The following is a 25480-nucleotide window of genomic DNA, read 5'->3' on the forward strand; positions in this document are numbered from 1 at the left end:
CCTAGAAGAGCCTAAGGGGGAGGGGTCCATGAAGATTTCCTTTTTGGCCTGAGTTTCCTGCCTCCTCTTTCAATGCAAGTTTCAGTCTTGTTTCTTTGTCTCTGTTCTGAGCCTGCTCATTCTGCTATTAGCTAAGGTTCTTGAAGCTTTACACTTGATTTCTGGCTCCCCTGGATGGCAGTCAGGCAGAGGGCTGGAGTTCGCAGAGATACCACCTCACTTGGACCAAGAGATAGAAAACCTGACCCCAGCCTCAACATCCGTTTATTCTGATTGGAACAAAATGCCTCACTTCACACTTCTAGGATTTTCTTTCTATAGCTCTCTAGTTACTACACAGTGACTTTGGAGATGTTGTGAGGCAGGGTTGCCTGCTCCCCTCCCCCAAACCCTGCAAATTTTCTGTGCTTCCTTTTTCCTGGGCTCCCTGGCATTTGCTCTCATGTCGTCTAGTGGGCTTGCCTCTTCCATAATCACGCAGCTCGTCCTCTCCTTAAGTGCGTCTCTGGGTGACGCCACCCTTATATCCCCTCCTCTAAGCTCACGTGTGCACACTCACGCATGCCCACACCACACTCCAGGCATCCACAATCAGGCCGTGTGCCCCGCGCCCATGATCCCAAGCGACTTCTGCATCAACACGATCAAGGCCATCAGGTGATAGCCATAGAGGCTAGTGGTGCAAAAATCCTGATTAATTCACTCGCCTTACAGGAGGTGAGGTGCTTTGTTCTACCACCACAAGGTGCCTCTAAGCATCCATCTTGCTTGTTTTTCCAGCCCAGAGTGGCCAATGTGTCTGCAGAGAAGCCTCGGAGTGCGAGGAAGAAGGACTTCAAGTGTGTGTAGCAGTGGATGGCAGAGAACAGACGATGACGGAGTGTGGAGCTGGCACCCTCAGGTGCCGAGGACAGAGCATCTCAGTCACCAGCCTCAGGCCCTGTGGCGCCCAAGCCCACTAGGCAACAGGGCGCTGGTAATAGGCTTTGTGGGAATCTCCAAGCCTGCTGTGGCTGAGTTAAAGCATCTGCATTACCCATACTTGACTTCTGCATAGACACGTTCTTTCTCCTTCCCCTCGGGTGCCCACTTCTGCACTCAGCTCCAGTCATTGTATAAACACAACCTGTGTTCACCCAAACCCGAATCCAGGTGGGCTTTTGTCTCCTTTTTAAAAATCTCAGGATGAGGAATATTCACGAGCCTTTGCATGAGCTAGCTGTGTGCACTTGGAAAAATTGCTAACTTCCCTGGGCCTTGAGTTTTTTGTCTGAAAATTAAAGAATTAAACTCAAATGTGTCTGCAGAGAAGCCTCAGCCCTACGGTATTATTAAGTTTGATTGACCCCATCTGTGGTCCAGAACACTTTCTACAACTTGATTAAGAAAACCAAGATTAGAGAGGTTTCCCTCAGTGCCATGAATAAAAGGAAACTTTGAATGGAAAAAGGCAGATACAATTATTCCATCCCAAGTAGCAATCTCTTGCTTCATCCTGTTGACTCAAGCACCACATGTTGGGGTCCCTAATCCTGTAGGAGACTGAAGCACTGAATGTCAGAGTGAAATTCATCACACTATGGCCACGGGGGTCTCCTTCCTTCTTGTCTGAGAACAAATACAATTCAGACGTCCCTTTGGGGCTTTTCTTCTGTATATGTCAAACACAAGGCCTCAGTTTGGCACACTCCTCCCCTTTCCTTTTGTAGGACCCATCATTCATGCCTGAGCTATTTGGTGATTGTGTATTTGAGAGAGCAATTTTCTCTAACATGGATACATGCTTGGATTGTTCAGGGGGGTATACAGGTAGATCAATTTGAAGCATTGGCCTTCTGTTTATTTCTTATTCATCTTTCATCAAAGCAAAAAAGCTGTGGGAGGTGAAATGAATGGGCTTAAATGGAATTTAAAATATGCTTTTATTACAAACAGTTATCTGTATTTTTCTGATACTGATAAATACATTTCAACAGAACTGTGGTTGAAATGACAATGATTAAGAAACTCATTAGAGATACTATCCTTTAGAAGTTTTTGATCTGTATTATGTTTAATTTTAAAGGATTTTTCAATGAAGAGTGTGTTCTTTTATTTTTTATTTATTATTTTTTTTTAAAGATTTATCTATTTATTTATACAAGCATTGGGTACAGTCAGAAGCATGGGAGGGTGAGAGAATTCACCAGAGCCAGAGCGGGGAGCAGAGCAGGCAGAGGGACCGAGGTACACTGCTGAGGGGAGCAGCGGGCAGCAGGAGAGGTCTGCGTGCCATGTGGGACCCTCCTCTGGTGTCCGGGGAGCAGCTGGGGATCGAACTGGCACTGCAGAGGATGCGGGGAGCTTCGCAACCCAGCGCTCAACCGCTGCGCTACCGGGGAGGCCCAAGAGTGTGTTCTTTTAAAAATATTTTAATTTTTTAAACCACTTTACATGATTGACATGCAAAAATTAACATATTTAATATATACAACTCCGAGTTTGGGGTTAAGTATACTCTTAAAAACCATCGTCATCATCAAGGTCTTAGACATATCCATTATCTCCCCAAAGTTTTCTTCTACTCCCTTTTCTATTACTTGTGTGTGTGTGCGTTAACATGAGATCTTTCCTCTTAGAAAAATTTATGTGTATATTACCATATTGTTAGCTATAGGCACTGTGCATAATAACAATTGACACCTTCTACCCATCATGTCCCCCGATTTTTCCTCACCCCCAGTCTCCTTGGCAACCACCATTCTACTCTACTTCTATGAGCTTGACTATTTGAGATTCCGCATATAAGAATACAGTCTTTAGCTGGTCTATTTCACATAACATAGTATCTTCCAGGTTCATTCATGTTATCACAAATAGTGGTATTTCCTTTTTCATGGCTGAATAGTCTTTCATTTTGTGTGTATACCACATTTCCTTTGTCCATTGGCCTCAGTATGGATATTTAGAGTGTTTTCATATCTTGGCTATTATGAAAATACTGCAATGAAGAGGGAACTACAGGTATCTCCTCCAGATCCTGATTTCATTTCTTTGAGATATTGTTGTGCAACCATCCCAGTTCGGGTAGGTGCACCATCAGTTCTAACACCTTAAAAGAGAATTTTGGAGCCCTCGGCATCATCTTCACAGGTTTTACTGGTAAGCGGGGGAATCAATTCAGCAGGGAGACAGCAACTTGAGCCCCCACCTCAGGGGGATGCCACCTTTTTATCTCCACCCTCCCAGGCACAGGTGTGCACACTTGAACATGCATACACACGCACCCATAACCCATGTCCATAATCAGGAATTTGCACCCCACACCCATGGAGCCTTCTGCATTAATACGATCAAGGCCACAGGTGATAGCCACGGAGGCTAGTAGCGTAAAAAAGCCTGATTAATTCATTTACCCTACAGATATATAGCCAGAAGTGGGAATGCTGGATCATATGGTAATTCTATTTTAATTTTTTGAGGAACCTCCTTACTGCTTTCCATAATGTACCAATGTGTTCTTACCCAAAATTTTGTGTCTGATCTAGGTCCAGCATTTTACGCCAAACTGTCCTTTAAGTGAAGATTCATGTATATACAGAAGTTACAAGGAGGCAGACTTAAATTTATTGACAACTATGACATTAGGACAATGTTTCATTGAGACCAATTGCATTTATTAGAAGTTATTATGGAGTTAATTTCTACTGTGGTTAGAGGGATAGATTTGAAAATGCCAGGCCTGGATGCAGATCCTGAAACCAAAACTTGACTACTTTATTTGGGAAGAGATGTATTAGTATCTTTCTAATAATGTTTTCCTCTTTAGTTAGGATGGAGTAGCTGTTTACTAGCTCCTTTCCTGATACAATGTGGTTAGTACTTTCAAATGCTGTGGGAGAGTGAAGTCTGAAAAAAAAAAAAAACAACAAAAACTAGCAAATATGACAACTCAACTATTTGAGAAAGAAATTCCAGCAGTTAGAGGAAACAGGGGTTAATAAATTGGTGGCGAAATGGGGAGCAGTTAAGTTGATGTTGCAGAGAGATGCTGTCTTGCTTATTAAATTTCATGCCTTCTTTTCTTTTCTGAACATCCTCATACTTGACCTTTCTTCTAGTCATGCAGAGCCATTCACAGGTTTTCTATAACAGTAAGCGTTGTTGCAGCTGGTGTGCGAGGAGAAAGCAACTTTCAATATTAAGTCTTTAATGTGTTTTGAAACTTCCAAAATAAACGCTTGAAGATTGAAAGAGAAGGCTTTGAGGGAAGATAAGAGGATTATGATGGCACAAAAATTGATTGCAAAGAGAATAGAAATAGAAGGGATGGGAGAATTCCCCAGTGTCTGCTGGTCCCTCGGCCGCAGACCAGGTGAGGGTCACCTGAGATAGAATGTGATGTAGCCTTGAAGGAGGAGGTAGAAAGTGCTGAGACTAAAGTCATCTTGACCTGGGGTGGGGGTCAGAAGGCAGGAGGGCATTTCCTGGTACATTAAGTATCATGACCTTTGCAGAGCAACGTGGGGGCCATACCACATCCTGCAGACCCTCATTCAAGATTCCTGTGGAGTCTTCAAGACACCTGGCACAAAGCTGCTTCCGAAGGTCTCCAAATTGCATTTTAGGGGGCCTGCTTGTGACACTCCACATCTTTCCTAATAACTGACAGCAGAAGTATTGACAGCAGACGCCCTGAGATTTGGGAAGCCCCATCCGATCTGCTCTGCCTGGAACCTCTCTTCCCAGAACCAACAGTCCAGGACACTTTTAAGCACCTCGAAACAGGGAATGTTCTTGATATTCAGATAGGGTCTGGTAGGGGTGTGGAGTGGCAGGCAGGAATCTCGGACCAAAGACCTCTGGAACTATGACTTACCTAGCAACAGGACAGACAATTGGCTAATTTGAGAACTCCCCAACTCAGCTGCGCAGCTCGTGACTGAGTTCAGGTGCATATGGGACTTGTGAACTCTTGTTGTTAAGTAGTTTGCGCAGAGCTTCAGGGGCTAGGGAATGCACTCAGCATTCCCTTTAACAGTTTGTTGTGTGCTCACACAAATTGTCAATCACTTTCCTTTTGGTTGAGATAAATACTTTTCAACCTCATGGTTTATCAGTTCTATCTTTTTCTAAATATTCTATTTCTTACACCCACATTCACACACACATATTAGTCTGTGTAAAGGCCGGACTGGGCACAGTGCAGGTTCTCTGATCCCATGCAGACTGGGTAAAGGAGGAGTCAGAGTCCTTAGTGGGTTTTTTGCAGGTCTTTTATTGGGGTTCACCAGGCATATGGCAGGCAGGGGTGCTGGGTGGGGGGCTGAGAGGCTGGCAAGTCTTCACTCTATCTGGGCTCTCTAGCGTTCGTTCTACTGCTTCTCGGCTTCTCTTTCGGCTTCGGCTTCGGCTTCTACTGCTGCTGCTGGCGTCCCCGTGACGCCGCCCTTAAAAAAGCACAGTCTTAGCTCAGCTGAATCCCATCTACCTATGCCCACACCCTACTCCAGGTGCCCGCCATCAGGCATACATTCAGGACAAGGATCCATCATCTATCCTGATGGCGGAAGGGCAGAAAAGCCTGATATTTTCTTTACCCTACAGTGTGCCATAGGCATTTGGATTATTTGTAAGATGAGCATCACAGCTAGTGGAGATGGCTTGAAAGATAAGCTAAGAAAAGTTAAGATGCTGCGTACTTTGTATGGGGGCATGATGAAAAGGATGTATGGGTTTGTCAGCTGCTTTTCCTCTGAGGGAGGAAAGAGAGGGAGGGAAGAGACAGAGAAAAGGGGAAGGGAAGATAGGGGGAAGGGAGGGGGTAAGTGGGGAGGGAGGGTTTGGACCATTCTTAGTACAGGACTAGCAGAACCGAGCAGACCAGTAGTCCTGCTATCCACCGACCAGTCCACTGAGAATTTTTTCCCCTGATGGACTAAGCTGTAGTCAATGCTTGGAATGGCCTGTTCAGAACACTGAGCCAGAAAGCAACTGCAGGAGGAGGCAATTTCCGTTAATATCTGAGAAGTCAGAGGGATATGCAAGCCTTTCAATTACTTTGGTCTTTCAGGCAGTTCACGCATTTGGGGACAAATAAGAAAGCTGATGGCATGATAGGAGTCCCTGCTGTGACAACCAAAGCACCTACAAATTTGTCTTTTTATTTATTCCCATCAGATTTAAAGCTATAGATTTACACTCAAAACAGCAATCATGTGGGGAAGTGTGGTTTTTCAGCCAAGGGTTAACAAGGCCAGATGGAAACACTGTTGTTTTAGAAAGTGTAGGCTGGAGGTTGAAAATGTGGGCAGGAGAAGAACAGAGAATTATTCTCTCTAATTCACAGGATGAGGACAATTTCCTGTGAAAGGACAAACATAAAGAGCTTCTCTCTGTTATCACTGTTTTTTCCATGCATCTCTAGAAAGGAGACAGATACAGAATTCCAGGGGAGGGGACTTAGGTATTTAACAGATCTATGATGTTCAAGACAGAAGCATTGGCTGGAAGAAGAAAGCTTATGTGATGTCAAACGAGTGTCCATTATGAAATAATCAGCAGACCAAATTGGCTGGGAACACAGAGTGCAAAGGAATTTTCTGTAATAGTAACATGAAATTTTCTCATCAAAGGAAAGTTTTGTCTGACATCCTTGTTTTGAGTACAAATCTGTAGCTTTGCCTGACAGGAATAAAATGATGAATATGAAAAGCTCAGGGCTTGCATATTATTAAATCATATACAACCCAGATGTGCATTATGACAATATTTGATAAAGAAGCATGATTGGATTCTATGTCCAGAAATTCCCCTGCATAAATATTGAACAAGAGAAATTGCTGTAGTCAGGTGTGATGCAAAGCTAGTTAAAAAACTGGATGATCATCACCTAATAAAATTAAATAGCTATGGGATAATGATGAGGCATCTTCCAAAGTACCTTTCATCTCTTAAGAATGTAATGGTTGACTGTTTACATGGACATGGTGCACAGTTTTGTTACTGAGCAATGGGCTTGCTGCCTAATGTTATTAGAAGTCAATTCTATGACACTGACTTTGAGAAAAATGTTTAGTAAGAGTTGACAAGTAAGGAAACAGGAGTCAAGGTTTAAATCTGTCTCCCTGAGTTTTGTCATTCATTATTAGAGCCTTTGCTCTTTAACCCTCCTTATCTCTTGATAAAGCCAGTTGTGATAGTCCCACAGGCTTTATTCTAACCTCTACATGACAGATTGGGAAACTGACATCCCACAATCCTTGCCTCAGGCCTGTTAACCCCACCTACATGCCTGGTACATTCTCATGATCTCAACCCTGAGCACAGCCTCTGTGTTTCGGATGTGGGGTTGAAGCAGGAAGTTTCCCAAGTCTACTGCTTGGGGGTGTCTGCTCCTAAGATTCTGCTGCTTGCTGGAGCAGAGAAGTTGCTGGGTGTCCTGCACTGCTGGTTCACAGTGGTAGCCACGGCTATCTTGACCCTCTTCCCGAACAATAAAGAATGCTTATGCTATGATGGATGGGATAGCAAGTTTCCTCATACAAATCCTATAAAACCCTGCCATTTTTACTCTTGGGTGCTCAGCCTTTTGGGAGCTATCCCACTGTGCCCACTGGTGTGACAAGTAAATCTCTCTCTCCACCACTCTGAGGGCCACCTGATTTCTCTGGGAAATTATCCTAACAGTGTATTTAATGATTTTCCTATGATTCCATTGGGATTGGAGTTGAGATGATTTCTAGCCCCCTGTCCTTCCTAGAAAATTTTAATAGTCCTGGTTCATCTGTTTTACAGGCTAATAATAAGCAATTCTTCAGGGTCTCCAAATCCAAGAGAGAGTTTCATTTTGATCACTGTGCTATTAAGAAGGTCTTAGGACTTTGGTCAATTTAATCCTCAGGACTTACCGCTGAGAATATTTGTAGAAAGTGGAACATAACAGAGGAGGAAGGATTTCTTATCTTGTGTTTTTTCATGGCTCCCAAATTGAAAAAGAATCTGTGAGTCACAGAAATTTATAAATTTTTTTATTCTCCAAATTGATCTGGCTCTTAGGATAATCACATACTTCAATAAATAAAATCCAACACATAATACGCTGGATTAAATTCAAAAATAAAAAAGGGCAGTTTTTCCAGAGGAATACAAATAAGTAAGGGTGTTTTGCTGAGTAAAGTTTGGTAAAGTAGAGGTAAGAAGCAAATGCAACTTTCCAGGTCATGACTTAATGGATTTTACACACACCCCCCCCCCCACACACATCCCTATTTTGGCAGTTTTCACTGTTTCTCCCCCATGCTGCTGTTGACTCTGTCATGTTTTCTATTGTCCAAGTTTTAGAGATACATGAAATTAATGTGTTAGAGAAATTCCAAGAAATGATATTTTCTAAGAAAAGCTATGTACTTTTGAAAATTACCCTGTCAAGGTTTTAGATTAAAGATCCTATTAGCTCACAGGCTACCACTGTGTCTAACTGACCGAGTATTCTAGAATTTCATACTTGGGTCACCTGAAGGGTAATGGTGGGTTGGGGGCCAAATCAAGTCATAGTAAAACACTATTAGAAATCATTGTTATCATTTTGGACTCTCTTGAGGGATCCAAAAGTAGTGCCTGTTGTTGTGTTTTTCCCTTTAAAACCATGGTTGCACAGTGACAATTCCAATTGAGCAATTCCCCCGACTTCTTTCTCTGGAAGCCTTTTCTTTATTCCCACTCTTGATCTTTGTTCTCCTCTTTTTCTGGTAAAACTGCTTTCTTAGCAGTGTCAGCCAAGCTAAACGTCCCTGATTTGCCAGCAGAACACTGGCTCTCATTGTTGGGTGAAAGGGCAGAGGACTGAATTGCAAAATAATGTGATTCAGAGTCCTTCAAAGCAGGGTTATCTGAATAAGTAGTCTAAGAATATCGCCGACTCTCCATGGTGAAGTAAACACAAGTTGAAAAATGATTACATGTGCGAATAATAGGCAAGTAACAGGAGTGAGACTAAAAGGAATCTGTAATTTCTTCAAGAGTACTTGAACATGCTTTTCCTCTGTATCTCTATTTCCCTGAGACCCTCGAGAAGTTTTTCTCACTTGGATAATATGCCCATGTTTGAACTGCAGAGCTGCACCACAGAGGGTTGCTGGGGAAGATGGCCTGGGAAGAAAGGAATCCAGGAGGGTCGGCGGTGATCCTCTGACAGTGAATAGTAGCAGTTGGGATTATTAGAAATAATTGTTGGGGAGCGTGCAGAGACCTAAATTTCTCCTGTCACTCAGCTGACGGCAGCCTAGTCTGAATTTCATGAGAGTAGGTAAGAAGGCTTTGATCAGGCATTGTAGTGACGAGGAGCAGCGGGGGGCAGGAGTACCTCCCCGAGCCTGGGTCTCCTGACCAGGCGAAGGGAGGCTGCTTCACCTGCAGCACAGACCTGGCTACATGCCGGGCAGACTTATCCTCTGGCTTTGTGCACAAAGCACTGAGCTTATGTAAATCTTTGTTGTGATTCTAATGATACATTTATTAATATTATTAATATTTATTTTATGTGGTTAACATTTACTTAACAGTGATGCTGTGCCAGGTTTCTAAATGCTTTACACATTACTCATGTAATCCTTACAATAGCACCTTGAAGTAGATAATTATTATTCTCATTTTACAGATGTGGAAATTGAAGAATGGAGAGGTTAAGTGATTTTCCCAAGTCACGCGGCTAGTAAGGGATGGAGCTGGGAAGTAATAAAAGAAGTCCTGGAAATTCTTGTCAGGGTGAAGCCTTCCAAGACTAGGGTCTAGACAGACCCAATGTGCCAATGTGTGTTTCAGTGCCAATGTGTGTTTCATGTGGTCATTCTACCTGATTCCATCAAATAACAGGAAGGCTCTTTGCTAGATGCTAGGATGCTGCAAGTTGTGAGTTATGAGGATGAAGACAGGAGGCAGTTATAGAAAAAGCCTAGCAGTTTATTTCCTCATGCTTTATGGAGGGATCCTTATCTCCTTACACCTTCTCAGGAGGCTCTGCAAGGCAGCTTCTGCTGCTCTCTGGACACTGACACAGGGGTCTTGCCGAAGTGCTTGCAGCCCTGAAATGGACAGAACAGCACAGGTGAGTAAGGAAAGCAGAGTCCAAACACTGTGAGGCTCCCCATCGAGGGGCAGCCCTATGTGGGGCTCAGGTCTCCATGCTCACACTGTACCCTAAGAGGTAGGATTTGGAGCCACAAATTGAGAATCGATCTTAACATTGAAATAAAGGAAGAAAAGGCCCTGAGCTTGCAATCAATATATTTAGACAACCGGAACAGCATAGTCTGTTGGGAAAGTCTGCCAGCAAAGACCGGCAGCTGATGGTGGCTTATATCCTGCAGAAATTCCCATGTCCAGGGAGCTTCAGAGACAATATTGGGACACTAGGATATCCAAAGCCTGGGCCACTGTGGACTCAGAGCAGCGTTAGATTTTCTCTCTCTAAGAATTAGGAACACACTGGGCAGAGACTGGGCTCGGTACTCACGTGTGGTCAGCTGGTCCTGGTCTAACAGCATCAGGTATTGACTGGTCAAATTGGCAATAATGGCATCTAGAGTCGATAGAGACAAAGAGACTGATTTCATTACAGGGCAGGTGGCCATGGACGTCAGTCCAGGGCAGAACATCAATGTTCTGGTCTAATAAAGCAGCCAAATCTACGATCCCCTGGCACCCCTCCCCCACCCACGTGATGTCTGCAGGTGGCCCTCACACGTGTGTATCTGGAAAGCTCACGCAGTGTCCTCCCAGGGGAAGCCAGATGTTGTCAGGGTGTCTAAAATGTCTAAGACTGGGTTCTTGTTTTCGAAAACTTTTACAAAGTAGTTGGGGGGATCATGTGTATGATCTGATAGGGAATCTTAGGCTGAATTTGAACTCAGTTTTAAATGTGGCTCAACAAGTGCTCAAGCTCACTGTAATACTTGAAACAGGTTTCATGATATGACGTGGGACTGCAGACTAGATGGGCCCTCAGAGATTTACTTATTTCTCTTTTATTCCATATATCAGACAGAGAGGCCATGCAGAGAATGTAAGTGAATTATCCAGAACCACACTGCAGAGCCAAGGTCAGCAGGCCCCACGCAAACATGCTTTCTTTTGTATCATGTTGGTACCAAAGCTCTCTGCTCGACCAGCACTTTGGAGGCTGACTATGGGTGAAGTCAGGGGTGAGTGGGAGGAAAACAGGTAAATGTGGCAGTGGGCTTGGGGAAAAGAAGGAGTGATGACTTGGAAGCAGAGGGTGCATGGAGGGCCACTTCTGCGTGGTGGGAGGAGAGTGAGTGTCTGGAAGGCAGAATCAGTATAAATCTTCATTTACAAAAAGATCAGGTTCCTCCGAGGGGAGGTGTTGCGAGACATAAAATGCATTCCTTTCTGCCTTTTCTTTGGCCATGGAGCTCATAGCAGCGTACACACTGGGGCAGCTTCCCGTCAGAGCCTACTGTAGTTGGAAAACTGCCAACGCACCAGTCGGGGGAATAGGATGTGCCCTCACCTGTGAGCTTGATGGCAGCGCTCCTGATCATCTCCCAGCTGCTGTTGAAGAAGGTGAAGGAGTGGGTGTGGAGAATCCACAGGATTTCCTGGTTTCTCTTTGCCTAAAGGAGATGTGCATTTCACAGAAGGCACTGGCAAGTGAGCTTTGTCAAAGGCAGCATCCCATAGCTTCCCAAGAAGGGACATCTAAAGACCAGCGAACACTCACACAGCCATTAACTATTCTATCGGAAAACATCTGATGACTAGTTCAATCTATATTTAATCAGGAAGGTACTGAGACTTAGAGCGCTAATCAGCAGATGTGTTTCAGGAATCTAAGCGACCCGACCGCAGTCAGGACCAGGGGAAGGAGCAGAGAGGGTAATGCTGTAAAGTACCAAAAATCACCACTGTCTTCCCAAGCCAGCTCAGTGCTGGCCAGGATTCCTCACTGCGGTGTCTGCCCGTCTGGGATTTGCCCCGACTTCTGTCCTGTCTGTTTCTGGAGGTGTCACCTACTGTGCGCTCACCAGTTTTATGCAGAATTGCCTATAGAAATCCCTGGCCCTTGGGAGATCCTGACCATCAAGGAGATGATCTAATACGCCACTGACTTCTTGGAGGCCCAGAAAGGGAATGCTAGTGATCAGGACATCCCGGCAAGCCTAAAAATACAAAAACAAACACAGTTTTCTGCAACCCAGTCCATAATGCTGGGATCCCCTTCCAGAAAGGAAAGAACGTTGACCAGTGTTGAAAAGGAAGTCAGGGAGGAGAAAGGCTTTGTAGTCCATGCTGGCACCTTCTCAGTTTTAAGGATGGAGATGCCAACTTGGCAAGATGGCAAAAAAGCAGCCCGAGTAGCACTCAGAATGGTGGGCAGTGGTGAGTTCAGGTCTGGCCTCTAGGCCGGCGAGACCAGGCTTCTGGCACTGAGGCCGCTAGGAGAAGAGGAGGTGCAGGGCTGTGGGCCAGACCACTTACAGCGCCAATCTTGGGATTGGGGTCCCAGAGGTGCAGAAGGAATGAAATCATGCTCTTTTTTATTTCTTCAGCAAAAAAAACTTTCCACCTTCTTCCTGTTAGGGATGCCAGATTCTCAAATAAGAGGATAGCAGTCAGTCTTACATCATCCTGCTCCTGTGGCAAGAGATGCATTTTGTGGGTGAGACCTTTCCCTGCCGCTCCCTGATGGCACCCCCCTCCCCTCTCCTCCCCTGCCCGCCTTCAGCAAAGAAAGAATGGAGCCCGAGGGCCAGTGCATTCTTCTCACAATTCCCACAAGTTCCAAGAACACTCCTTTCTTTCCCAGCAGCTCTTGGCCTACGCTACGCAAGGTTAAATAACCATGGTCTGCAGCTTAAGTGCTTCCCTAGAGTCGGACATTCGATTTCTGCCCTTGAACAGCTAACAGGGAAAGACGACCACGGGAATGATAAGGGAGCAGAAGGCCTGGGAGGGTTCTTGCTTATTTTGGATTTTACATAACTTAGCCCAATTATATCATAAGCCGAGAGTTGTGAGACCTCTAGTCTACATTGGCCAAGGCCTAGGACACTTTTTCAAGATTGAAAATACTTTCTAAAGGGATTACAGGCAGCTTAGAAATTTGGGCCTTGGGTCTAAGAGGTTGAATAACCTCTCTGCATGTGTGGAGCTACGGAGCTTCTTGGGTGTTGTTCAGGATGGCAGGCAGTGGTTTGAAAGACCAAAGTTTAAGGTGGTAAAGAAAGCTGGCCTTTTATGATCTAAGATACTTGCTGACATGGTTTAAAATTCCAACAAATGCTGATGAATATTCAGTTTTTTTTTTTCTCCAGATCTAGGGAAACAGTTCAAAACACCCATATGAAGGCAGAGAGATAAAGGAAAACATCATCCTGGAGAGCAGACTATTGGGTGCTAATAGTCTGCTACCAATTATTAGTAATAACTGTTATTCTGTTTGTTAATTATTAATGATCAGGGTCATCATAAACCATTCCTAAAAATATGAAGGGGGGTGGATGGGAAAGTTAACTTTGATGTCAAAAGTATGTAAGAAGTGGGTACATAAATGAAATGCCATGAGAAAGAAAGTTAATAAAGATCTCCAGAAGTACTAAAAATGACTCCTTAGGGAAAAGCTGGAAAAACTAAATGTGTACATGAGCTGCGCTCTCATGTAACAGAAAAGGAAGTAGAAACACGTTATTATCACTGTATCAACAACAACCCCCAGGAAACCAAGTTTGTGGGGCTTTGTGTGGGTGACATTAGCCAGATAAAAGACTGTCACCAATTATCTGTGAAATGAAAAGAAAGAATATATTTGTTATTTTACAGAAGATACTAAACGGAATGGGTACACATGAAGCATTTTGAGGACAAGGTGAAAATTAAAAGTAATATTGATAAATTGGAGAAGTCATTGGATCAAAGCAGAATGCTGCTATCAGAGACCAGGTGTAGGCTGGGAAACTGAAAAATTCAAACTTGAAGAATTACCATCTGTGGGTACATGTGGCAGACTGAAATCTAAGGGTCTGTATCGTTAATAAGTCACCAAAGAGGGAGAATTAGGGCATGATTAAAACACAAAACAAAAAACTGAATTGAATAAGTAGGAAAAGATTGGACTTGAGAGGTAATTTTTCTTCAGAGTCTATTCATACTTCTCAAGTCTCATTTAGAGATCAACACAGTTTCTGGGTTGTAAAATATTTAAAGAGCTGAAGAATTAGGCTGACGGGAGGCAGCAGGCCGAGAGCCTGTGGGGAGGGCACACGTGGACCAGGTGAACTGTGGGCAGCTTGGTGGTGGGTGTGGTGTGGTAACAGCACCCGACAGGGGAGACCCTATACTTTTAATTCACAACCAGCAAAGTAAACTAATGTTACCTCAATACAGAAATAAAGTAGGTTTCTTGTTGACAAAAATAAATTAGGTTTATGATGAGTAATGAAGGAAATGAAGACTTTTCAGCCTGGACACTGGGAGGTAAAAATGTAATGTAATAAAGCCTTAATGTTTAGGAAGGAGGCACTACAGGAGGCAGCTAGCCCTTTTCCACCTTCTCTGATACCACATGAGGAAATAGGTCCAGATCACAACATGAGGAAACAGGTTCATATCACAAAAACAGATTTAAGTTAGATGTGAAATAGGTTTTTACATTGATAAGAGTAAGTATACCAAGAATAAATGATAGTCTAGTTTCCCAGAAGGTATAAAGGAAAATGACCCTCCTCTAGCAAGGATGCCTGACAAATCTTTTTTTGAAATTAGGACAGTGGACTAGATCAAGGATTGACTTACTTGTTCTATGAAAGGCCAGACCGTAAACTATTTAGACTTTGAGGGCCATGTGGTTTCTGTAACAACCAATCAACTCTGAGAAAGAATGTGAAGCTGTCCAAGACAATATGTGACTGATGACCGTGGCTGTATCCCAATAAAACTATACTTGTAGTAAGGGGTTGTGGAGCGAATTTGGCCCATGAACTATAGTTTATACTGACTCCTGGATGAAATGACCCAGGCAAACATTTGATTCTTTGACTCTTGGATTTCACAAAGACAGTCCTGGAGGGGATGGTGTTTCCATGTGGGCCCTACTGCTGTACTGAGTATTGTCATATTTTGTATTGCTGCCAATGCAAATTTTGAGATGAGGACTTAGGCGTAAGTTACTTATTTGGGAGGTGAGCCCAGGAAGCCTGATGGGGAGTGGTAACGAGATAGGGGAAGAGAGGAAAGTTATGTCAGGGGCCAGCATGAATGTGCCCCTTGCATGGACCATTGGAGTTCAATCCCTCTGAGGGGTGGGAAAGCTACAAAGTTATCTATAAATTCTATTTCTTATTGTTTGAGGGTCTTTCTCTGCTCCACTCTGCTCGTAATTCCCAGGCCAGAGAGCACCCTCAGGCAGAGAGACTCAGGAAGTCAACTGCCTGGACAGGAATTGTCCTGGTGACCTCTGTGCTGATGATCCCGAGGGCAGGCCAACGGACACTGACATTGTCCACCACAAGCACTGCCTGAACCTTTGTCTGTTCATTCATTTTTATGTGGAGGCAAGATTCCTGAACAGCCTCACTTACGTCTTCAAAGAAGGTTCTTGTTTGCAGCACTATTTCTTTGAAGTAGAAGCTCACGTCTCGGTCTATTAGCAGCTCCAGGATCTTTTTCAGAGCCTTCAAGCTTTCACATACGACTTCTGTGCGGGCCAGGTGATACAGGCCTCTGATGACAGACTCTAATATTATGTGCTTATGCTTCTTTACCTGTTTTGAAATAAGGTCTCTTAATCTCAAAAACTGTACTACTTATATCTGGGAGAGGGGAGGAGACTCTAAGCAAGGGGGCTGAAAGTCTGTTAGGGTGTCATGGACTTCAGTCCAAGAGTCACCACTCAACAATTTGGATTTTCATTTAATTTCTTTGAAACCATGCGGTATAGTTTAGGAAATAATATTCAAATACTACTTAAATAAGTGACCTCCCACCCCTCCCAAAAACCTCCTTTTACCTTGTTGGGGGCTCCAGAAGTCATATTACCGAGGCCTCGGATGGCCATTTGCCTGAGAGTGGCATTGGCATCCCAGGCGCTGTGATCCATCAAGATGAGAATATCTTGGAGATTCTCTTGCTTCCAAAGGATCGGCTCTCGCACCAGCTGAAAATGATACGGTTCCCCCCACCCCTTAGTTAAGGGAGCGGCATCCCTACAGCGGAGTGCCAGAGATGTCAGACCTAGAATGAACGAGGAACAGAGGAGTAAACCCTTGGGTGAGTCACTAAGTTTCAGAGAAATGAGGCTCTAGATGTGAACAGCCTACTGGACAAGGGCACGTGGTGACGGCAACCTGAATACCTCGGTAAGAAGTTCATCTAACCTGAGAAGTGGGGCAGGAAAACAGGCTGCAGGCAACCTTCCTTCTCTGGGTGGTCTGGGATAGCCTTTATCCCAGGGCCAACAGGGACCACGAATATACTTCATAATAGACTTATGGGACAAAAATAGACTTATTGACAAAAGTCCTCAGATTTAGTCTCCACCCCTTTCTGTTCTGGGAGGCTGATTTCTAAAGACCAGAGGACAGGAAGCAGTTGACGGTGGGTTCTTCCTCTCTCACTCCCTGCTCGGCTATCTCCAGTAGCAGACGGATCTCTCCACTACCAAAGTTCTCCAAGAAGGTCGCAATCTCCTGGTTCCAGCTACCACTGAACTCCTGGTCCTGAGAGAAAGACCCTAAGGGGACCCAGAAAGCCTGCTCTGAGGACTGCTTGCTCTTGCCTCCGAGAAGAAAGCTGTGCCGGTGATGCGGTAGTTCTCCGAGGAGGAGGTGAGAGATGAGAGGAGTTGCTTGGTGGTGTCCAGGATGACTCCGTGTTGCCACACTGCCATGCTCCTAGAAAACGCAAGGCCCCAGGTGTAGCAGAGACCTCTTTCTTTCTAAACAATACAAGAAATGTTACTCTTTCCTTTATCAGGAAAAAAAGTCACCGAAAAAGGAAATGTGCCATAAACGAGCACCAAGGCATATACTGTAGAAGATTCTATTCAGGTGCCCCGTTAAAGTGTCACTTGCCTCAAACCGTTTGTTGGAGTACTGGTTTTTGAGGGGGTGTTGAGCTTGGAGGCTGATTCTGCCATCTTTCCCCAATCCCCTTGCTCTTTACTCCTTCTTTCTTCTTGACTGTAAGTCCTTGGAGAGTCGGTTGCTCTCAGTTAAGCTGCCTGCATTGCATTTTTACTCTGCTTTTAGTTTTCTCTTTTGTATCCAGCTCTAGGATATCTGCACCTTACCTGGCCAGTGCACAGACTCCTATGTGGTGGGTACTGGGACTGCAGAGCAGGATCCATAAGTTGTCCCCCTCATCGGATTCCTTGGCAAGGCCTTCTTTCATGGCCTGGGCTTGCACGCACCTCAGAGTTGCAGTGGACAGCCTGAAGGACACAGCAGGCCTCAGAGACGTAAGCTAACCCCACGTGGGGGATTGCGAACTTCCGAGTTCACACTTCCTGTTGCCCATTACGCTCCCTCACTCCAGGGTTAAGGGAAGCTATTCAAGGCAGAAACAGGCAGTCTCATTTCACACTTTACTTTGGGGACCAAGGGGCACATCAAGATGATTGGAGCTAGTAAGTAATGCCACAAAATCTTGACAATCTCTTATGAGAAAATGAACCCTCAGGATGGGAAGGGCAAAATACCACATTTTACTGATTCTAAAAGAGCACCTTGGGAATCAGGATGCATCTGCAACGGACAGAGTGTTACAGTGGTTGTGCTGTAGCCGCTGTTGCCCGAGCACGTGACCATGCGTGGATATGGCCTGGCTCTTCATTGTATCGCCATTTTAGTAAACTTAGTATTAGCAGAACTGTATGTGCTGAACCTAACTGCAGTGCTCTACGGTGGGGGCCACGGGTGCTTCAGTGGTGGGGATACTATGGTGACTACATCTGAAGGGGAAAATCCTACACTGTCAAAGCACTGCCAAGGAAGTAAAACAATGGTACTTTAATAACAATAAGTAAAATTAAAAAGAATTCAAAATATTATCTCTACATCAAATCTATTCATAATGTGGTTAAAAATATAACCCAATAAAAATATCTTTAAAAAGGTTGATATGGCATCAGAATGAAAAGTTATGCAAAGGGGTAGAGAAACAGAACCACAGAATATAGAATAAAAATTGATACACAATAATCCTGGAAGAGTTCTTTGGATAAATGCGAAATAAAAACTTGAAAGAACATGAAAACATCGATTCATGGCTTAATCAGAACTTCTTCTTTCTCAATGGTCCATAAATTAATATTGCAATCAGTATAGTCTTAGATTTAATAAAAGAGTATTTATTTTTATTTTTCTTCTTGCCTTTGGTGGCTTTATCACAGACTTCCAGCTTTCCTTGTAAAAGATCTCAATGAAAGTAACCACAGGAAACAGAGCAGGCTCTCTAGGTGAAATGACACAGCTGCTTATTTGTTATGTGACCCTTTGGGGCAATGCCACTGCGTCTTGGCTCAGAGAAGAAGGGATACAAGGCATAAGGTCGGCAGAGCCTAGTTTCTTCATGGGGAACAGACCTTGACTTCCACAGTCCCTCTCCTGGAGGCTGTACCCTCCTGGCCTGACCACATACCTGCAGGGATCTGCCAGCTGCTGCCGTTCTCCCTGCGGCATCACCCGCCGGCGGCGATTCAAGGAAGAAGTGGGCAGCTTCTGGCCCAGAGTGCAGCTCACCAGCTTCAGGAGAAGAGCGAATAGCTCTGGGTATAAGTGTGTGACAGGGGTGCCTGCGGACACCACTTCATGTATGGCGCAGGCCACCTGAGGGGAGAAGGACCTCGACATCAGACAGACTCATTTTCTCAAGGACATTTTCTCCCTGGGCTGACCTTCAAGTTTGTGTTCTCCCTAAGTGATGGCTTTCCAACTTGATCATGCTCATGGTAAAACCCCACAAAACAGGGCTTTTCTTCTTGTCTGGAAGCATCTTGGCTCAGACTATGTTCTCCCTCAGGACTGCTGTGTTGGATGACTCCAAGCTCCGGGGGGTACTAGTCAGGCAACATGAAGTGGGGTGTGGGTCTTTTGATAAAAGAGGGCACTTTGGAGATCTTGAAGACTAATTTGGAAATATAGATACACTGGTTTCCTTTGGCTAAGGAGAAATTTGCTTCTAAAAGTGATCAGCCACAGAGAGGACTGCTGCTGTATTTGTCTAGTATAAATTGGCATTGATTTAAAATCAAGGTATCAGAGGGGAAGAGGTGGGATTAATCCTGCATCACCGAGTCCCGGATGGGAGCAATCATGGCGTGGGGCCCACACCTGCCATGGGTTGCCCAACTCACTGCAATAGCATCGATCCCGGCTAGGTCATCTTCTAACTGGTTCGCCAGATTGTCTACTAAGGCTTGCAAGAGCTTCCCCCTGCAGGCTGGGTGCTCAGCCAGAGACCTCCACAATGTCTTTATGTCCCTAGGGTGACAGGACAGGAAGCTGTTAAGGCACAACTCCTCGGAATATGAGCTTTTTCAACTGACTCGCTTAAAAATATTAAAACTAATCAGAATTCCAAGCCCAGGTGGACATGTTGACATGTCTGGAGTAATAAGGATCTATTATTTAGCTGTCCAGCATTTTGAGATACTGAGGTTTGATAATGTCCATTAAGACAGCAATTTCTCATTTAGGTGTATTTTGGGTAACCAGAAAGAGGAGAAATGTTACTTTTTTACACTCACTTATTCTTCTCTCCCATGGTGTATTAAAAAAATCATTATCATTACATATATGAAAAACACTTGGGTAAACATTACTTGCGATTCAATACCAATTTTACAATTATTAACCAGTTGTGATGTTTTCAACCATTGTTATCTGTCTTTCAAACCACAAATTCTTGCAGAATGACTTTTTTGGGAGAACGGGCCGGTTCGGTTAGAATCTACCTGTCAAAGGGCAGTGGCTTCTGTACGAGGCTGGCCACGACGGCACCCATGTGAAAGCTCGCTACCTGGGAAATGGCTTCCAGCACAAACTGAAAACTCTCCTCTCTTTGTCTGAGCACTGGCATGTGATGGTAAATTATGCTCAAGATATCCAACAGCTACAAAGAAAAAAGTCAGATCAGACATTAGTCACCATTTTCTCTCTCCAGGAATGGTTTCATGTGGTCAGCATATTGTGGGTAATGGATTGTAAATAATGCTAAAAAACCAAGAAGCTATTCTAAATGTGTCCTATCTGTGTAGGAGGAATAAATTGGGTGTTTATTCTGATCAGCAAATATTTTGTGAAAAGTTGCAATTTGCTGGGTGTTGTGCTCGGTATTGTGAGGGAACTTATTAAAGATAAGTAAGATGTAGCCCTTTCCTCAAAAGGAACAACTGGTCTAATCTCCAAAAGTCATAAGTATATGGTGAGTGGTAGATAAGAGACGCACTGCACTGACACGAGAAACCAGAACAATGGAGGTCATTTTGGTCTGGTTCTTGAAGGATAAGCAGCCATTTCAAAAGGCAAGGTGCAGATGGTAGGCAGGGACAAGTTACTTAGAAAGAACAAGGTAAAGATATAAAATCAAAAAGCCTGAGAACTGGTGGAAGACAAAGTTATTTGAGAACAGTGGAACTTTTCTGCAGGTTACTATACTGTAAGGGGGATGCATGTCAGTAAACATTTGTCAAAATACATGGAATATTCAAAACCAGGAGTGAACCCTAAAGCAAATTATGGATTTTGGGTGATTATATGATAATAGATTTGTCACTGGGGCAGGGCAGGTTGGGGAGGATGTGGAGGAGCAGGACAGGAGGTACATGGGAACTCTGCTTTCTACTCAGTTTTCCCATAAAACTGCTGTAAAAAATAAAACCCCAATTAAAAAGAGTAACACAAGAGTATGAGCACAAACAAATATGGAAACGGTTTCTGGAATAAGATTGGTCCCATTTGGAACAGAGAGAAGAAGGGTGATAAAAGGAAGATAACTTGATAGAAAAGAAGAAGCGAGATCACCTTTGAACGTGATCTTTTGAATTTGGATGTTAACATGTGGCAGTAAGGGATGATATTATACATTTGTATTTTTGACATGGAGAAGGGTGTGTCTATGCCAAAGTAACCTTACTTCTAGTATTTTCTTTCTGTTTTACATGGACAGTTTTAAATTTAGCATTTTCTTTGAGCTATAATTTCTTAATCATAAATATTCTGCAAACATAATTACCACTGAGTTCCATTTCAGCGATGTCTGGAAAGTTCCTTTGGAAGCCTTTACCCATATAGGAACAAATACCTCCATGCTAAATACAAAAATAATGGACAGTCCAAATTTATTAACCTTTGATTCTACTCTTCCTTGCTTAGTCCAGTGCCTGTCACACTGTATGTACTCAATAAATGTTCTTGAAAAAACTGATTGGAAAGTAATTAGCATAGAGGTCATTTATAATTCTCTTACACAAAAGTCATGTTTTGGAGAATTCCTTAATTTGGGGTGACTGACTCTGGGCTCTGGGACCATGCCTTCTTTCTTCCATTCCCCTTAGGTTGCCTTCATTGAGTGAATGAATCTCTTCCTCCTTATTACTCTTTGAGTTGCTTTTGTTCTGTTTCTGACTTCAAGAGAGAAGCTAGAGCATCTCCATTTGGAGCTCTTAACCAACTTTCCTGAATTTAAATCCTGTTCACTTTTTTCTTTTCATTGGGAGGAAAAAATGAGGACTTTCCTCTTAATTAATTCTCCAGCTACAGCCTTCCTCACCAGAAAATAAACCCTAATGTGTGTGGAAGAACAACAGTGGGATGAGAAACTCTGCTGACTCTGACCATCTTACAAGCATCTGCCATCACTGCCATCCTCACAGAGCTTTTCCATAATCCCTCTTCCCTTGGTTCTGAGCTGCTTCCTCTGACCAGAGGATAACACAGTGGAAAAGTTTTATGAACACAGACTAGAGAGACAGTTGGAACAGGCAGAGATGGACACTCAACATGACCCTGGCTGTGAATCTACAACTTCAGTCTCTGAGGAGTCTTTATGAGGCCGTACATGCTCTTGCCTATTGCCCATCAGAGGACAAGCTGAGAATCAGCAAATGACTTGGTATTTCACAAGTGTTACAATTCTGTTCAATGTCAAACTGGCTGTGGGTTCACCTGATCTTTCAAAGCTGCTCCATGCTGTTTCAGGACAGTGATCATCCACATGCCGCAGGCCCTTGCACACGTGGGGTTGAGGCTCTCCAGGCCATCCAGGGTTTCCTCTAGGAACATCTGAATCTCTTCTCTTGGGATAAGCTTGCTGACAATCTGAAAATGCACCCAGAAAGGTTCATGTCAGCAACCACCTCACTTCATACCTGGATGCTTACAATATCTCAATACAATATTTGAGATAATAGAAAGCACTGGCATTTCCAAACAGCACATAAATCGGGTCCTCCATATCTATTACCTTTGATATTTTAGCAGAAATGTTGATGTGGACCTGTACATCATCACATTCCAGGCCTTCCTGCAAATACTGCAGTCTTTCCATTTCCAGTTGAATGCCTAAAATCAATAAAGGAGACATATATAAAAGTTAAAAGACCCAGCAAGTTTGGGCTGATTCTATTTTGATGTGATACTCAATCAGCTGCTGGGTCCCTTTAATTCAAGCCTGTCTGATGAGATGGTGAGGACACAAGCAAACACGTATTGAAGAGTTTCTACATATCAGATACCATGCTACATACTCTGCTTGCAATGAGCTCATTTGTTACTCAAAATATTGTTGAGGTGGACTCTCCTGTTACTGCCCCTATTTTGCAGATGAGAAAACTGAGGCATAGAGATGTGAAGTCATTTGACCATGGTCATACAATGAGTGAAAACAGGAGAGCTGAAATTTGAACTGTGGTTTGTCTGACACTAATGCTCCGCCTTATACTACTCCGCTTTACCGCTGACTCCACTGGAGTTCCACTCTGCAGTGAGCAACACTGTGGAAAATGGAAAAGTAACAAGTATAATAGCTTACATTAACAAGTGCATACGTGATTGTTGGTATTGATTTACAAATGCAGAACTAAATGGTGATGGTTTTGGTTGGTGTTTAGATGTATCACAATTGTGGAAATTAACAGCTGAATCATTTTATGGAAGCCTAACCCAATGGAACACACTGCCTAGTAAAGGAACACTTGGGAGTCAGCAGAACTGGGCTTAAAGCACAGCTTTCTGTGGTTCAATTAAATGGCGTATTTCTTAATGTCAAAACCCTCAAAAATGATTGAGTAACAACCTACCAAATGGAAGAAATATTTGCAGAAAACTTGCCACTCAATAGTAAAATAAAAGAAAGAATCCAATAAAAATGGATATAGGATCTGAATAAACAATTTTCCAGAGAAAACATACAAATGGCATCATACATTACCATTTAGGCCTGCATTTGTCAATCAATACCAACAATCATGTATGCACTTGTTAATGTAAGCTAGCTATTATACTTGTTACTTTTCCATTTTCCACAGTGTTGCTTACTGCAGAATGGAACTTCAGTGGAGTCAGCAGTAAAGCAGAGCAGGCTTGCTGAAAATGCAAACTTGTTCCAGTGAAACTGGTAAGTTAGAGAACATTTCTAGCATATTTTGAATTCTGCAAAAGTATGTGAGTGCATAAAAGAGCACACCAGTTGAACTGAGCCATGCGGACATACCAAAATGCACATATACACAAACACACACCCCCCTCATGACATCTGCCAACGGCCTCAGTGTCATGAGCTGCTCCACCCCCTCCTTCCTACCACCATTTCCTAATAACTCACATGCTTCACAATAGGCACAAAAGTGTGCTCAACATCACTAATCATCAGGGAAGTACGTTATCTAAACCACAGCACGATGGTGGGAATAGAAATTGGTGCAGCCACTATGGGAAATGGTGTGGAGGCTTCTCAAAAAAATTTAAAATGGGCATTTCATAGGATCCAGAAATCCCATTTCTGGGTATATATTTGAAGAATTCAAAAACTTACTCAGGAAAATATAAGCATTCCCATGTTCATTGCAGCATTATTTAAAATAAGTAAGACATGAAGCACTAAGTGTCTACAGATGGATGAATGCATAAAGAAGATGAGTTATTATATAAAATGCAATATTATTCAGTCATAAAAGAGCAATGAAATCTTGCCATTTGCGACAACATTGATAAACTTCGAGGAGACGATACTAAGTGGAATCTGTCAGAGAGAGAAAGAGGAATACTACATGATCTCATTTATAGGTAGAATCTAAAAGACAAATTTTAAAAATCCCAAACTCACAGATACAGAGAACATATTGGTGTTTTCCAGAGGCTGGGGCTAGGTGGTGGGCAAAATGGGTAAAGGCCATCAAAACATACAAAGTTCCAGTTATAAAATGCATGTCATGGTTTGTAAGGTACAGCATCACTATAGTTAATAATATTGTATTGTATATTTGTGACTAAGAGCAGATCTTAAAAGTTCTCATCAGAAGAAAGAAATCGTAACTCAGTGTGGTAATTGTAGTAAGTCTAATGAATTAATTAGACTTATTAATGTCTCAATGTTTACAAATGTTGAATTAATATGCTATACTCCTGGAGCTAATATGTTATATGTCATTATATCTCAAGAACAGTTAAAAAGAAAAAAAAAAGCCTGAGCAACAGCCATGGATATTAAATGAACAGTTAATTTACTATCAGTAATTAACTTGTGTCTAGTAGGTATTTAATAATCGTAGTCTTTCTTTACATTTCTGATTTAATAAGAAAAAGAGTTACAATGAACAGTGAAGTGCAGGATTTCTTGTTAACAACGAGTATTTGAGGACTGGAATTTTGCCTGCTTCGGGGAAATAAAGTAGACTGAAGAAGAAGAGAACAGTAATAGAATTCAAATTCCTTTCCTCCTATGAGGTCCCTCTTTAGCACATTTCTTCCCCTTCTGAAATTGTCCCTATGTTCAATTAAATTCAGTTGTTTTTCTAGCTTGGTAAAAGCATATATTCTTTTTTAATTTTTTTGTCCATTTACAATACTATATAAGTTTTTGGGGTCCATCTTCACCTCTATGTGTGTATAAACTTTATCTCACCAACAGTGTCCTTCCTGCCATCAATTGACACTCTCTTACCTTACCCTCATCCTGTTTTACTATATTTTTACAGAGTCTATAATAGTTATTTCTGCTGTTATTTGTTGGTTCATTTGAAAAGCACAAATTCTTAAGAAATTATTTTTCCACATCCAAGGGACTTTCAAAGCTTCTCTGAATCTGGGGGATAGTTATTTTCCCCTTCATCTCCCCCACCCAGCCAAGTCCCACCTTTTGTCTGTAACACATTTTTCTTATGTGAGGCTTAGAATTGTCATATCTCTGTGTCTCCAGCATCAGAACAGAGTGTGACACCTGGAAGGCACTCAACAAATATTTTCTGAGTTCCTATTAAATGAGAGTG

At 43.0% G+C, this 25480-nt stretch overlaps 2 protein-coding genes across 2 annotated transcripts in view; one reads left to right on the forward strand and one right to left on the reverse strand.

The window, feature by feature from the left end:
* C7 (complement C7) overlaps positions 1-962 on the forward strand; it is a gene marked incomplete at both ends in the record, with an annotated part of 43422 nt that extends 42460 nt beyond the window's left edge. Inside the window, one exon of the mRNA XM_084232908.1 lies at positions 781-962. Within this exon, the coding sequence (XP_084089034.1) occupies positions 781-962 (182 nt within the window). The remainder of the gene's footprint in view (positions 1-780) is intronic.
* Positions 963-9954: 8992 nt separating this feature from the next.
* Positions 9955-25480, reverse strand: part of MROH2B (maestro heat like repeat family member 2B) — a gene marked incomplete at both ends in the record, with an annotated part of 52996 nt that continues 37470 nt past the window's right edge. Inside the window, 14 exons of the mRNA XM_084232909.1 lie at positions 9955-10061; positions 10493-10558; positions 11510-11612; positions 12024-12158; positions 12478-12633; positions 15576-15758; positions 16004-16150; positions 16772-16886; positions 17285-17425; positions 18634-18821; positions 19349-19475; positions 19949-20106; positions 22161-22313; positions 22459-22556. Coding sequence (XP_084089035.1) covers positions 9955-10061; positions 10493-10558; positions 11510-11612; positions 12024-12158; positions 12478-12633; positions 15576-15758; positions 16004-16150; positions 16772-16886; positions 17285-17425; positions 18634-18821; positions 19349-19475; positions 19949-20106; positions 22161-22313; positions 22459-22556 — 1877 coding nt within the window. The remainder of the gene's footprint in view (positions 10062-10492; positions 10559-11509; positions 11613-12023; positions 12159-12477; positions 12634-15575; positions 15759-16003; positions 16151-16771; positions 16887-17284; positions 17426-18633; positions 18822-19348; positions 19476-19948; positions 20107-22160; positions 22314-22458; positions 22557-25480) is intronic.

The sequence above is a fragment of the Talpa europaea genome (genome assembly GCF_964194135.1).
Source record: "Talpa europaea genome assembly, chromosome: 5".
Classification (NCBI taxonomy): Eukaryota; Metazoa; Chordata; class Mammalia; order Eulipotyphla; family Talpidae; genus Talpa; species Talpa europaea.